This window comes from Micropterus dolomieu, unplaced genomic scaffold, assembly GCF_021292245.1.
Source record: "Micropterus dolomieu isolate WLL.071019.BEF.003 ecotype Adirondacks unplaced genomic scaffold, ASM2129224v1 scaffold_107, whole genome shotgun sequence".
In the NCBI taxonomy this organism is placed as follows: domain Eukaryota; kingdom Metazoa; phylum Chordata; class Actinopteri; order Centrarchiformes; family Centrarchidae; genus Micropterus; species Micropterus dolomieu.
The window spans coordinates 10,373-25,610 of record NW_025744103.1 but is presented as its reverse complement, the minus strand read 5'-3'; the positions used below and the strand labels follow the sequence as shown (position 1 = coordinate 25,610).

Genomic DNA, 15,238 nt, shown 5'->3' with positions numbered 1-15,238 from the left:
CTGCACTTCTGAAGGCGACAAGAAGAGCATCGACTTAAACCTGGGGTCTAAGGCGGAGGCAACGTAGAGGAAGTTTTTCTCCTCTGCAGACATGTAGCGCTTTGATAGGTCTCCATGGATGGCACACTTTATGTCCTTGACGAGAGGGGCATCCTCAATTGTGCTGAGTGTGTCGCTCAGAAGTTGGGCGTGAAGAGGACCAATGATGGAAACAGTTGGACTTTTCTCCTCACACATGCTCTTTGTTGCTACCAGCATTGGATGGAGGGCTTTCACAACCTCTTCTGTATTCTTGATGTCTCCATCAGTCAGGGTAGAGATGTCAGTGGTATTCTTTCTGACCTTTAAAGAAGGAAGGAAAAGAACAGAATGAAGTCAAAAGTTTAAACTTTATAATGCACATATTCCTTATTAATCCAGACCAAGAAGTCAGGAAAAATCACTTTACACTAAGGAACAAAAATATATATCATGTTAACAATAATATTTTATAACACATTACAGTTATCATATGCAATTCAGTAACAAAACAATAAACGCCTTACCTCTGGAGATAAGAGGGCAGCAGTAACAGCTGGCTGTTGGTCAAGAAACCGGCTGATCATCTCATAGGCACTGTTCCAGCGGACAACAACATCAGTTATCAGCTTGTGGTGCGGAAGGCCTAACATCTTCTGGTTCCTCTTCAGTGCCTCAGCTGCTGAGGTGCTCCTGTGGAAGAATGTGCAAATTCTCCTAATTCTCCCGAGCAGCTGAGCGACATTTGGCAGTTTGAGGGCACGCTGCACCGCGAGATTCAAAACATGAGCGAAACAGCGAACGTGCGGATATCCAGCAATCTCAACAGCTACGGACATATTCGCTGCGTTGTCAGTCACCACTGCTGGCTCTTTCTCGGTGAGCTTCCACTCGTCTACAGCCTTCTTAAGCACCTCTGCCATGTGACCGCCAGTATGACTGTCATTCATAGCCCGAGTCTGAAGGACGTAGCTTTGGGCATCCCAGTTGTCGTCTATGAAGTGGGCAGTAATAGTTACGAAGGACTCGGTGGCCCTTGACGTCCAACCATCACAGGTTAGTGCAACTCGTTTAGCAGACCGGAGCGCACCCTCCACTTTGGCTCTGGTATCTGCATACAATGCAGGGATGACTTTGTCTGTAAAGTGCCGACGACTCGGTATCTCGTATCTCGGTTCCAGTGTTATCAACATTCTGCAAAATCCATCATTCTCGACCACGCTGTAAGGGCGAAGGTCCTTGCAAATAAATTCGGCGATGGACGGTGATACTCTGTGCCCTCGGCGACCCAAAGGGGAGCTTTGCTTTGAACGCAGTAGTGATTGTCGGCTGACTTGGTTTGCCCTCATTATCACCTGAGAGTAGTTCACCGTGATAGCGAACGAGGTGCATTTGCAGATTCGTAGTGTTGCTGTTATATTTTATCTTTGCAAAGCAGTTCTTGCAGATTGCATAGTCTTTATCCAGTGCCTTTCCGTCGACTGTCTCGTAAAACCCGAAGTGTCTCCACACTTTAGAGTGGAAACTAGCGGGTGGGTCTTTGATTAGTTTTTTATTGTTTTCCGCCTTCTCTTTTTTTCTGCAATTCTCTGTTGTTGTTAGTTAACTTGTGTTCTTCACCGGCCGCTGTTTGCGCCACTTTACCCCTATTTACTCGAACAGCGCCCCCCGCAAACAGAATGGTAGATATTTGGTAGTGACAGTGACACTGACAACGGGTAAATTAATAATTTTGTGTTGTAATAAAATATCGATATTGGGCGTTAGTGTATCGATTATTTATTGCGACAGAGAGCACAACAATATATTGCAATATCGATTTTTTTTCCCACCCCTATATGCTACACCTATTAATTGTTTTAAAAATAAAACTAGCTGCCAGACCTGTAATCAGAACTGAAATCACTGCCAGGATCAGGTGCTAGCCACAACAATACATATGCTTTGGGAATGTTCAATGATAAGAGATTTTTGGACCCATGTTTTGTTGATACTGTCAGAGTTACTTGGATCCGAAATAGTACCCAATCCCTGCCTTTGTCTACTTAATGACAACTCATCTTTATCTCTTTAGTCTTTATCTGTCAATTTACAGCAGCTAATGAAAGGCAGTCCGCTAACGGCTGGAGGTAGAGCGGGTTGGCCGGTAATCGGAAGGTCAGCAGTTTAATCCCCGGCTCCCCCAGGCTGCAGAAGTGTCCTTGGGCAAGATACTGAACCCTGAATTGCCCCTGGTGGCTGTAATGGTGAATGCAGATGTAGTGTAAAAGCGCTTTGAGTGGTCGAAAAGACTAGAAAGATGTACAAATACGGAGCATTTACATTTATCATAAAACAACTGGCTCCCAGCACAACATAAACTCACTTAAGGATAAAAAACAACTATTTAGTTTTTTATGCTGAAGCCCGTCAGGCCAAAAGAAGAATCAGATAATGTTGCTTAAAAACAGTCAACATCAGAAAGGCTGATTGTTAGCTCGCCGGCTAATGCTGACCAGTTGCTAACGTTATCCAGTGCAATATAGACTACTTTAATTGTAACGTTATGGCTTTCCAGATTACTTCACAGTGGAAGACCCATTCACTACAGTAACGATACTTACTGCAGTCTAACTGTTATAAAGTGTGGCAACCCTCATATTTTTGTAGATATTTGATTATATCTTTTCATGTAACGACAATGAAGAAATGACACTGCTACAATGTAAAGTAGTGAGTGTACAGCTTGTATAACAGTGTAAATTTACTGTCCCCTCAAAATAACACATCCCACAGCCATTAATGTCTAAACCACTTTATATTCTGAATTGTCACCTGTCACCTGAATTTTGTGCTTCTTTTCATAAAAATAAAGACATTTCCACCATAAATTGGTGCAATTGAAAATGTCTCCAGTATGCAGGAAGTGTTTTATGCTCAAAGTCTTGTGGGGGAGGACCCCTAGACCCCCCCTATGGAATATTTCATCAATAAATATTTTATTCTTGTCTTGTTGTCATGGCCCCAATCTTATGCAATGTCATGTCTCATGGGCTAAGAGTTTTGTTACACCCCTAACCTGAGCCCTTAAATGGAAGATATTGTATTGGTGAGGGGTGTCCGACTGATTTTGGTGGGCCGCCTGGGCCAAAAATGCCAGGCCTGATTTTTTGTCCCTGTCCAACCCTGCATATGAGCACACACCTGAATGCAATCTTAGAATCGCACAGCTAGTGGCCGCTGAATACTACATCTTGTCCCCTTAAGTGCACAATGGCACTACTTAAATAGGGCCAAGTATCTTACTCCATAAATGTTTTAATTCCTGTTTTCAATGCTGTGTGTGTGGCACTGTTACTGTTGTTTGTGTGTTTGTAGTGCTAAAATAAAAACTGCTCATCACAAAATGTTTTAATTACTAACTCAAAAAATGTATTTAATGTTAAATTTCTCTAACTGTAACAATGCATCATCCCAAAGTGTAGCCCCCGGAAGACTGAAGGTTAGTGGGCTGATGCTGTGCTTGTCAAGACCACAACTCATGTTGCACTGGGCCGGTTCCTTACCATAAAACATTTTCTATTTTGTCACCAGAAAGTTGTTTTCAAACTGTGAACAAAGCGGCCAACAATACCAGTGTTCAATTCAAGTTTCACTATTGGTATGATTTGTGACATGCTTTAATAGTATGATGTTCAATTGGCAATGTGTTATGAGGCTTCTAACTCTAATCTTTACATCCTGAATTTGTTGGTTCTGTTCACTTATGTAATTAATCAGTGATGGATGGGGGTGGTTCCTTTTCAAACCAAGGTTCTAGAGGGTGTTGTATTTTGTATAGCTTATGAAGACAGGTATGTGATTCTGGGCTATATAATTAAAACCGACTTCACCTTATCAAATGAATGCAAATACCTGACGTGTGATTTATTAGCAAGAGGTTCCTGGAAATATCATTAAGCAAGTCAGTGATGCACAGTGGATTTGAAAACTGAGGGCTGCAAAGGAGTTAGATCCTCAAAAGCAGGTCAGGCTGCATTTCTCTGCTGCATTATGAGGAACCTTTAGAAACCTTGTTGTCCATATTCTGATATTTTGTGCTGATTTTGCAGACATTGCCACTGAACTAGAAAGCAGCAGTCATAAAAGATGACTGATTGAGTTGTACACATTAAATATATACTTTAATTTCCTTCTGAGGGCCAGTTCATTTTAAAGTAAGACAATGTCACTTTTGATGAACAGTGTACACTGTGGTTACAAATAAGAATTGTACAGTAAATGCTAAAATTTAGTGTAACAGTAGCACAAGGAGAAAAGAGTCAAGTCAGCAAATTAACTGATGTCAGTAACACAGCAAAATCAATCTAAAGTTTGCTAACATTAACCATCATAAGCTTCTGCTCATGCAAAAACTAAGGTTGTAGCAACAATAAGAGCAAGAGTTAGTATTAGTATTGCTTACGAATTCTACTTTACATTTGTAAGAGAGAGACTGAAGTTCAGTCTTTTAAAAGCTGATTTGGGTTTAATCTAAATCATAGACTTATTCGTGTCTCTTGCTATTACTCACGTTCTCAGGAAATCTGTCAATATCTGTCTTGTTATACAGATACAACCATGTCTTTTGTGAATTAGCCCTAAGGGTAGATTCATCCTTACCGATAATGTACATTCTTTCACAGATAGATGTTTGTGAGGGGCAGATTAAAATAAATTAAAACAGACAAGGCCTTTTTTGCAGTACCTGTGCAGACTCTGTGCTGCTCTGAGCTGTGATGGAGATGTAGGGCTTGGAGGCTGAAGAACAGGTTGAGGTTCGGGGCGGCACTGGTGGAGGAGTTTTCTTATAGGTGGTGATGCAAGATGAAACTACAAAGAATAGGAAGAAGATGAAATAAGATATGTTACAATTATACACTGTAAATTGCTGAATCTGCTGACTCTGCAGTATAACAAACAGCGTTAACTGCTCCTACAACCACAAGATGTTTTTACTTTTACAGGTGTTGCTACACAAGATTTTCCACATTTTAAATCACAGCCGTCACAGTACACAGAGTACAAAAAAAATCAAGTTTGTGCGTGGCTCAAAGACAGGACTGAAGGTGACTCTTGCTGCGGACTCTTGCAAGCTCCCCTGTAGTTCACACCCTGCTTGTACCACAGGTAGTTAGTAAAAGAAGTTTTCATAGTTTGGTTAGAGGCTTTCTTCAAATTAGCCATTTTCCCAGTCCAGTGCGGAACGCCATAGTCTATTCTGTTCTGCCACAAAAATCACAAAACTTCTTATAATAACATAAAAGCTCTCTAACATTGTTTTGCGCCATTACTTTGGCAAAGTCTGTTAAACAAACTACAATTTGGCTTTGCGCCCTTATCAAATTGCAAAACACTGCGATTTAATTAAATAAGTAGGCATATAAATAAGATATTAAATCAATATAAATAAGTTATTTTAAGAGGTTAAATTTTACTGAGTAGATTTTTATACTAGTAACTTTACTTGTACTAATTCATCAATATAACAATACTTTTACATAAGTACAATATTTTAGTACTCTTTGAACTCTGGTCAGGAAAGATATCTTTTTTATTTCAGCTACATTACATGCCTTTTAGTTTGGTGGTGTGGCTCTGCTCATGGTGATGCTCTGGAACAAATCTGATCAGTTTAACAGGGATAACCCCCCCTGGCAGAGCCTAACATACACAATATTTAATGAACATGAACACATGTACAACTAAATGCTGATACAGGAGAAGGCTCGGGGAGTTACACTTCTGAAAGCATGTAGCAGAGTAGCAACTAAGATGCAGAGCTCAGTGTTTTTATATGCAGATTGAATGAGCTTCAGATGTTTATTTGGACCTGCCTATTATGAGAGATTGATCATGACATGTTCCACCTGAGTGACAGAAGACCAACCAGAGGAATCATTCCACTTTCATTTACATTATTCCAGAATACTGGCCCATACTGTATATAAAAAGATAAAAGCGATTAAACATAGACTCATACAGATACATGTTATACATATCCCACCAAAAACATACAAGTCATTTACAGCATCATAACAAACATTACAATTTAAAACCTTTCAGCTTTAATTATTCACTAATACTGCAGATGGGATACCACAAGAGTTAGATCAGTCAAATCTAATACCAGCAGAAGAACGTGGAGATATTCTCCAAACAGAGTATTGTTGAGGCAGTCCTTATCAGAAACAACCAATGTTTGTTTTCCTTGTGTGGTCAGGTGAATAAAGCCTTTTTTAGTCAGTTTGTCAGAAGCAAAGATGTGATGATGTTATGCTGCCACAAAATCTCTTGCAAGCAAGTTGGGTAGATGGTTTGGAATACAAAGTGCCAGACTTTGACATTGAAGACAACAGTTCACATCTCATTTCATTCCAACAACAAATGTAGGTTTCTTTTAACCCTATAAGACCCGTGGTTGTAAAATTACAACATCACTTTCAGCTCTTCCAAAATCACATCAGAAAATGTTTATTTTTGAAAGACCACATTTACATAGCCAATGGTTCCTATTGTTTAGCCCCACATTGAAAGAAAAAATGTGTATATAGGTCTGGCCATAAGGCGATGAACTCATACGACCTGCAAACTTTCCTGGAAGTGCATCTCCTTGTTTCATCGGACTGGATATATCAACACTGAAGTGAGTAAAATCCCTGAAATATTTTTTTGTGATTGCTGGTTAATTTAAATACTGACTTATTGTGGAATGCATCCATCAAATTATATTTTCAGCTTGTAATGTCTTTGTTGTAATTTTACAACATTGGGTGAGAATGGTAGTCAAAATAGCATTACATGGATACACTGCACTTTTCAAATGTTCTCATACGATACGATAATACAGAAATATAGTGTATTTGATGATTCACAATTTCTATGTGTTATCAGTTTAGACCAGATTTGTACTTCTAAAAGAATAAATTATTTCTAGTTGCAGTATTTTAAGTTCTTTCAGTACCAGTATTTGATATTATTCCTTTATGTTAGCAGTAAAATATAGTTATATGGTATATAGTTATCTGCTCGTTTTGCAAGGCAGACACTGTTAGTGGAGTGCTTTGGAGGCACAGGTGTGAATGTTCAGGAATGTGGGGCTAGCCAGACAGTATTGAGTGACTTCAGTGGAATGTATCTCATAAATAGGTTTAATTTGCATTGAAATTATTTATACTTGAACGTACTCTAACTCTTACATCTATTATTTCCATTTCAGAATGACACCAGCTAGGAGCGTTGTTTACTACAGTGTACGATGCCATTGTTGCAATCCAAAATGGAGAGACTGATGTTGAGATAGAATCGGACACCAGTTTTTCGAGTGATGAGGAGAAAGTTGTAAATATTGATGAGGTGGACAAAGAAAATCAGACACCCACTTAATGTCCAGCTGATTATGATAGGACATATATCCAACCAACTTAACTGACTACGCCCGGGAACCAATATCAATGGCTGAAAAGGATTTCATCATTCCTAATACTGATTTCTCTGCTCTGGATGTCACCAGTGGTGCTGATGCTGAACAGGAGAATCTTCCAGGTGCAACTAGCATCCTCTCTCATCCTGGTCAGAATCCATTTCTGCTGTTAATCATTTTTAATATTTCACTGATTCTACATTTTTGTATGCATGTTTGACATCGCAATTGATTCCTTTCTAATCTAATTCAAACACAGCTGTCAACACACCAAGGAGAGGGCGGCCATCTTCAGCCAGTGGGAGCTCTTTGACGTCCATAACAGTGACTCCTCAGAGACCAGTGACTCAGAAGAGACGCACCAAATGGGGTCCCAGCCAAGAGGTCATGTGAACCACCAACAGATGTGCACAGGGACAAGGTCGCACATTTCCCATTGAAGACAAAGAGAGGACACTGCAGACAGTGCAAAGAAGGATATTCTAATACGCTCTGCAGGAAGAGCAATCTCCATCTCTGCTTTTCAGAGGAAAGGAACTGTGTTTGGATTACCATTGCTAGTGAAGGGCAAAGAAAGGCCAAACCCACATTATTTTAGTTATTATTATTATTATTGGTGTTATTATTATTGGCGTCACGAGAAATAAATATTTTCTAATTTTTTCAGCAGGGGTTGTAGCCAATTCTGTGGTCTGGTTGCTGCCACAATGACCACTGGTCACTGCCACACAGACCAGGGGTCGCTACCACTAGGGGTGCTAAAGATAGTGGTTGCGCAGCAAGCAACCGCTGCCTTGCTGCCATACGGAACAACGGTTGCTACCAAGGTCTCTGAGTGAAGGCCCTGTTTGTTCCTTGTCACACAAATTGTGAATGTACATATTAAAAAAGTTCAGTTTCAAGTTTTTATACAGTCTATGGTTCCAAAGTAGGCCTAAAGTGACCTTAGATAATCTAAATTATCTCAACTGCCAGATGATGCAAAAAAAGATTTGTCTAATAGAGAGAATTGGATCAAAGATATTAGATTTGTTGAGGAATTTTCTACTATCTCAGGCTCAAGGATGAATTTGAACAAATCTGTTTATTTGGCTACCACTTAATAATAATAATGCTAATAATAAATTTATTTGTAGAGTGCTTTCAATCAAAGTGCTTTGCAAAAGCAATACAATTAAAATACAAACAGTACAATAAAATTTTAATTGAAACACTGAAAAGTAAATACCACTATACAAAGACATCAATGATAAATGAACATTTAGGACTAACACGCAGCAGTGAATAAGTAGGTCTTCAGTTTTGATTTAAAAACCTCAATTGAACATGTAAATGCTCCGTATTTGTATAGCGCCTTTCTAGTCTTTTCGACCACTCAAAGCGCTTTTACCAGTCATACACATTCATACACTGGTGGAACAGCCACCAGGGGCAATTCGGGGTTCAGTATCTTGCCCAAGGACACTTTGACATGCAACCAGAGGGCCTTCCGCTGACCTTCCGATTAACGGCCAACCCGCTCTAACTCCTGAGCCGCAGCCGCCCCTACATGCCAGCCTAATATCTGCTGGAAGACTGTTCCATAATGTTGGAGCATGAAACGAAAAGGCTCACTTACCAACCGTTTTTTTCCTAACCTTTGGTACAGTCAGAAGTCCTGTCCTGTGGGAGCGCAGCAACAGTGTAGGCACATAAGAATTTAAAAGATCAGACAGATATAATGGTGCAAGGCCGTTCACTATTTTGTAAGTTAACAACAAAACCTTAAAATCTGTTCTAATCTGAACAGGGAGCCAGTGCAGCAAGGCCAGAACAGGAGTTTTATTAGTATTTGCTTTATTATTTTGCTGAGCTGAGTAGCAAGAAATCTGCTGAAACCCAGCTCCTCACAGCAGCCAAGCAAGTCAATAACTTAACCGAATCAGATGCATTTCCTGCAATAACTGGCATATATATTTGTAAATCATCAGCATAGCAATGAAAAGCAATCCGAAAAGAACAAATGATCTGACCCAATGCCGCTAAGTATAACGAAAACAGCAGTGGACCAAGGACTGAACCCTGTGGAACCCTGTGTTGAAGTGGTGAAGGGTTAGAAAATGTGTTATTATAAAACACACACTGAGATCTTTCTGAAAGGTAAGATCTCAACCACTTAAGCAGACTGCAGCGGCTCAAAAGGATTATTAGATGAGATATATATTTAGAGATATTTTAAAAGCTGATTTGAGACCACTTCCTCAAAGACTTTAGATAAGAAGGCCAAATTAGAAACAGGTCTATAATTTTCCAACGAGTTTATATCCAGATTTGGTTTCTAAAATAATGGTTTAACCACTGCAGATTTGAAGCAAGCCGGAAAATCTCCAGTGGAGAGCAAAAGGTTTAAAACAGCTAAAACATACAATCCTAGTGTTGGCCATAGTTCTTTAACAACCCAGGCAGGCAAGGGATCCAGAGAGCAAGTAGTTCCTCTTGCAGTCACAACAATTTTAGTTAACTCAGCCAAAGAAATCGGCTCAAACTCAGAGTGGCCCTGTCCTGTAGAAAATGGTCCTGTGATAGCGCAGTCTAATCCCTCAACATTTGACTGGGGTATCGTAGTTCGGATGTCCTCAACTCTCTCATAAAAATACATCATAAAATCGTGTGCTGACAAATCCGTACTACTTACTGGCTGCTGATGTTACGGGTCTCAAATGGCGAGTACCACAGCAACAAATGATTAGTGGTTCAAAATCTCTCCAACTCCCTGAAAACACAGGTGAAGTGATCAAGTGAATGAAGACACAAACCATGCGTTACTCTTCCCAAACTTCTTCTAAAAGGAAGTCCTGGCATAGCAACACCTGACACATTGGTTCCGTGCTCTCATTCCCCGATCAACTAAGGGTTTGTTCTATAACCAATATAAATATAACCCCTTTGGTCTTCTGCATTACTGCTGGTATTTTACCTCTAATAACAGCAAGGAGAACAACGACAAAAAAAAAAGGAGATTGCAGGTTTACAATGACAATCATAAACAGTGGTGGTCATATGACTATAATGCAAATGTTCACACATTTAAGTGTACCACACTGACACTGTTTAAATCTATCAACGGTGTCAAATAAAAGTCTAGGGTTATGCTTATTATTCATAATCACATTAGAATAAAAAGCCTTTGCAGTAGCCATCCTAGACTGATAGGTGGTCAGTCATGCAATGCCCTATAATAAACTTCAAGCTTAGTATGGCGCCACTGACATTCAGCTTTCCTGTAGCTCTTTCTGAGAGTCAGTAACTCATCATTTAGCCAAGGTATATGATTTTTTGGCTTAGTTGGAGCCACCCATTCCAACGAATCCCGGAGTGCATCATTAATGTTGTCTGTGAGACATGCCACTGAAAGGCTTGGCTAAAAACTGGATACATCACATCTGGTAGTTTCAAATTAAGATTAATCTAAGCAATAGTGCTAATATATCGAGATAACCTTGTTTTCTGTACCATGTTCCTCATGTTAACCAATGGCTTATCATCACCAACAATTAAAATCCTCTCATACTGCAAAATAAATCTAGCTAAAAAGTCAGCAAACTCAGAAATAAATTTATCATTGTACTTAGGTGGACGATAGATTGCAGCAATCAAAACCACAGAAGGTTTATTTATAGTAAAAAGCTGCAATTCAAAACTAGAATAAGGATCACAGTTTAAATTCTGTTTGCATTAAAAAATTCCCCGTCCTCTTCCAGAAAGTCTCGGAGTGCTGAAAAAGCTGATGTCAGGGGGACAAAGTTCCATCAGTGGCGATACATCACCCTCACGCATCCACGTCTCTGTTATGAACATAAAATCTAGAGCGTGGGAATTAAAAAATTTGCGAAGAACAAATGTCTTGTTAGACAATGACCAGACATTCAAAGAGCAATCTGGGCCTTTCCTTCATCGACCGGTGACGTAATGCAATCCAATACATGCAGGTTATCCACACACACACACCGCCGGGTAAACAGGTTTAATACACCGCTGCCTATTCACCAAATCCAGATGATTATAGCAAGTAGGCCTACCAACAATCGGGTCCATGTATTTCCTTCTCTCCATGCATTTAACTTCACATGCTTGCTAGAATGTGTACCACAAGCACACCAACGTCTCCTGCGAGATCTCACCCGGGGCAGGAAAGTTGACTCCCGGCGGCAAAGTTCCTCTGGTACCGTAACCAGGAAGAGTGGAGGATTTGTACCATGTCCACCCTCAACGTGTGAAAGCCTCTCAAAAGAATCCCAGATATCAAAAAGTGCCCGGCGCTCATAAATCAGTGATAATTTAGTGTTATTAACAAGCAGAGACGCCACCAGAAGCAAAACAAATGGCACAAACAATGATGAGCAGAGAAACGGCATGCATGCTTCTTCTTCTTGTATAATTCCGGCAGTGTAGTGTGTGTGTATGATAGTGTTGTAGTACTCAAGTCTTAAAACCACTTTTTGATGGTCTTGGTCTCGTCTCGGTCTCGGACATTGAGGACTCGGTATTTTTTAATTTTTTTATTAAGACCAGTCAAGACCATAACTTTGGGAATATCAATAAATTGCTTTTGCAATTGTAAGTAAAACATATTGCTTCAAATGCAACCAATAACCCTAATTAATGACTGTCACCCCTCCCTGGGATGCTTACGTCGATTTCAGCTCTTAGTGTTTGTATGTGGGTGTTTTAATGGGAATGTGGATCTTTCAGATCAATTTGTGAAGTACCTATGATCTTGTTCCACATTGTATTGCGTGCCATGCAATGCAGGGAACTGGTCTTGGTCTTGACTCGGTGTCGCCCTCCCTCGGTCTTGATCTTGACTGCTCTCAGCCCCTAAAAGTCTTGGTCTTGACTTGGTCTCGGTTTGGGCGTTCTTGACTACAACACTACCTGTCACTACTGTTACGTCCCAAGGTCTAGGGGAGTCCTGGATGTGACACGAAAATATAAAGCCTGCAGGCTAGCTATCAATGCAGCCATTTTTATCAAATGAAACAGGCACTTCACTCCTGGTTTCAATAGTAAACCACCACAAGAATGACAATTACCAACAAAAAAGCACTATTTTTTAAGCAGACACATTTAACAAATACATAAATCACAAAGTATTTGTTTTGTATTATAAACAAATAGGAGACTTATTAGCAAATTTTAGCAAAACATTCTTCACTGCCATGCATCATGGGAGTCTAGCTCCGTCCTCGCTAGGTTGGAAGAGGAGTCCCATAGGAACCCATTCATTTTTAAATGCATAGAAATATTAATATAAAATCAACCATTACAGATATCAGCAACACAGGTATAGCACCCATCTCATGAAGAAGATGTACAATTTGAAGTTGAAACCAAGTTTGTAGGACAAACGGTACAGCAGAAGATAAATGGCAAAAAACGCGGAATAAATTAGCATCATTAAGTTCCAACAACAAACAGCTGTGTAAAGTTTAAAGCTATAATGTACTAACATTACGACCTGAGGAATTTGTGGTCACCATATTTAGTTTGTTATCATTAAGTTCAAACACCATAGGCTACAGGTGTTTAATGTTGAAACCAATTAACACGAGAGCCAGCTGCAGGATTCAAACCCACAATTGGAATAGGAGGTGCGACTCCACTAACTAACTGCACCACCAGCCAGCCTGGATGTAATGATACAATTTGATGTGTTGTTGATACAAAAAGTGTATTTGCTTAATAAAAAAAGACTTTTTAGTTAGTGCTTGAGTAGCTGAGCATAAAAATATACCTCTTGTGTCCAAACTCCAAACAGGGAGGAAGATACAGCAAGTTAAAGAATTAGTGACAGGGGGAGAACTCAGCCTGCAGCTACAACAGGGAGTGAATGGGAGACGACTGAGACTTTCCAATCAATTAAGGATCAGAGATAAAAAACTAAATGTCCACTGAGCAGGATTTTGACATTTTGAGGGAGAAAGGGCATGTGGCTACATTTTGGTGCCTTTTTTGTGCTTAGAGATAAATATACGTGACTAGCAGCAGTTTACAAAAAATTCCTGGTTTGCAAAATCCTCCTGTCTCCACTCTAACTGATCACATGACACACTGGTAAAATCTGCTAAAAGCTGAAAAACCCTTCACTTTGGAAGGGCATCGCTCCTAAACTAAACATTTTCTTAGCAAACACCAAATATAACTTTGAAAGATCAACATCCATAGTCCCTGCTCCCATAGGAACCCATTCATTTTAAAATGCATAAAAATATTAATATAAAATCAACCATTACAGATATCAGCAACACAGGTAATAGCACCCATCTCATGAGGAAGATGTACAATTTGAAGTTGGAACCAAGTTTGTAGGACGGTACAGGACTAGTTAGATGCCAAAAAACGGCGGAATAAATAATAATAATAAAGAGAGAAGAGAACAAAAGTGTGAGAGCTGCAGAACCATATGAACCATATGAGCTGCAGCTCTCACACTAATAAACAGTCTCTGAGTAGTCTTCTGGTTTATTAGAAGTAAGAAGAGAAGTGACATTTGGACAAATGAAGAAGCACACGTTATATGCACAAGGGCCGACAGCTTGTGGATACGATGAAGCCAGATGAGTCTGGACAGATGCAGACAGATGATGGCATAAATCACTGATATAATCATTGTGGATTTTCCCAGATGGAAAGCTTTGATGTGGGACAGATGTTTTAAAAGGGGTGCTGAAGTTGTCTGTTTTCTGCTGGACAGGTAATTAAGTTAATCAGACTTTAGCGATGCAAATGAACTGAAGATGGCCTTACAGAGAGAAGTGACGTGTTTCCCTTCAGTAGTGTAAAATATATAGTTGGATTAATTTCATGTAGCCTAGTGATTCTCCAGCCTGTGGTCTCGTTTTGCCGGTTACATTAGCGAGACAATCAGCTGATCAGTAATTCTGAGACTTTGTATGTAATTGCACCACCCCCTACGCTTGCTTCACTTTTGGTCTGAAAGCACCATGATGCATGTTACTAACTCGACTTCTTCCCTTTCTGGTAGTCTTGTGCTTTCTCGTCCCTCTCCTCTCTCCTCCTATCACTTCCTGCAGGTGTTTCTGGCTCTGGAGCTGCGGAGTCTGGATCTGTGGTTGCGAGTCACCTGCTGCCCCCGTGTTCCTGCTCGACACCCTCTGCTACAATAATTGTTACTAGTCCTATTATTATTATTGTTATTATAATCATTAACATTACGATTGTTATCATTAACACTACTATAAATATCTGTACCATTTTTCATTTAGTCTATAGCAACATCACCTTTACTGTCTGTACCTCTGTGTGTATATTATGTAGGCTGCCTCCCTCCCCTCTCTCTCCTTCCATCCCTCTCTTTTTCTCTCTGTTCCTCTCTTGCCCTCTCTCTCTCTTTCTATCTTTCTCTCACCCCCAACCGGTGGAGGCAGATGGCCGCCCACCCTGAGCCATGGTTCTGCTTGACGTTTCTGCCTCTTAAAAGGAAGTTTTTCCTTGCCTCTGTCTCCTAGTGCTTGCTCTTGGTGGGAACTGTTGGGCTTCTGTAAATAGCATCGGAGTACGGTCTAGACCTGCTCTTTTATGAAAAGCGCTGTGAGATAACTGTTGTTGTGATTTGGCGCTATATAAATAAAACTGAATTGAAAAAAATTTAATTGAATTGAATGAATATATTATTTAAATTTTTTTAACACACACACACTTTTACTGTTATTTTTATTTTATTTTTTGATGAACCATATGAATTGAATTCAAAACACACACACACACACACTTACTGTT

General features: G+C 39.8%; 1 protein-coding gene across 1 annotated transcript; it reads right to left on the bottom strand.

The window, feature by feature from the left end:
• Positions 1–6: 6 nt before the first annotated feature.
• LOC123967174 (zinc finger BED domain-containing protein 4-like) lies at positions 7–4,863 on the bottom strand (the record flags this gene model as incomplete). The annotated part of the gene is made up of 3 exons (XM_046043211.1): positions 4,745–4,863; positions 546–711; positions 7–342 (listed from the first exon to the last, which is right to left on the bottom strand). Coding segments are annotated over exons 2-3 (462 nt in total), but the record flags the coding sequence as incomplete, so codon positions are not given.
• Positions 4,864–15,238: the final 10,375 nt, after the last annotated feature.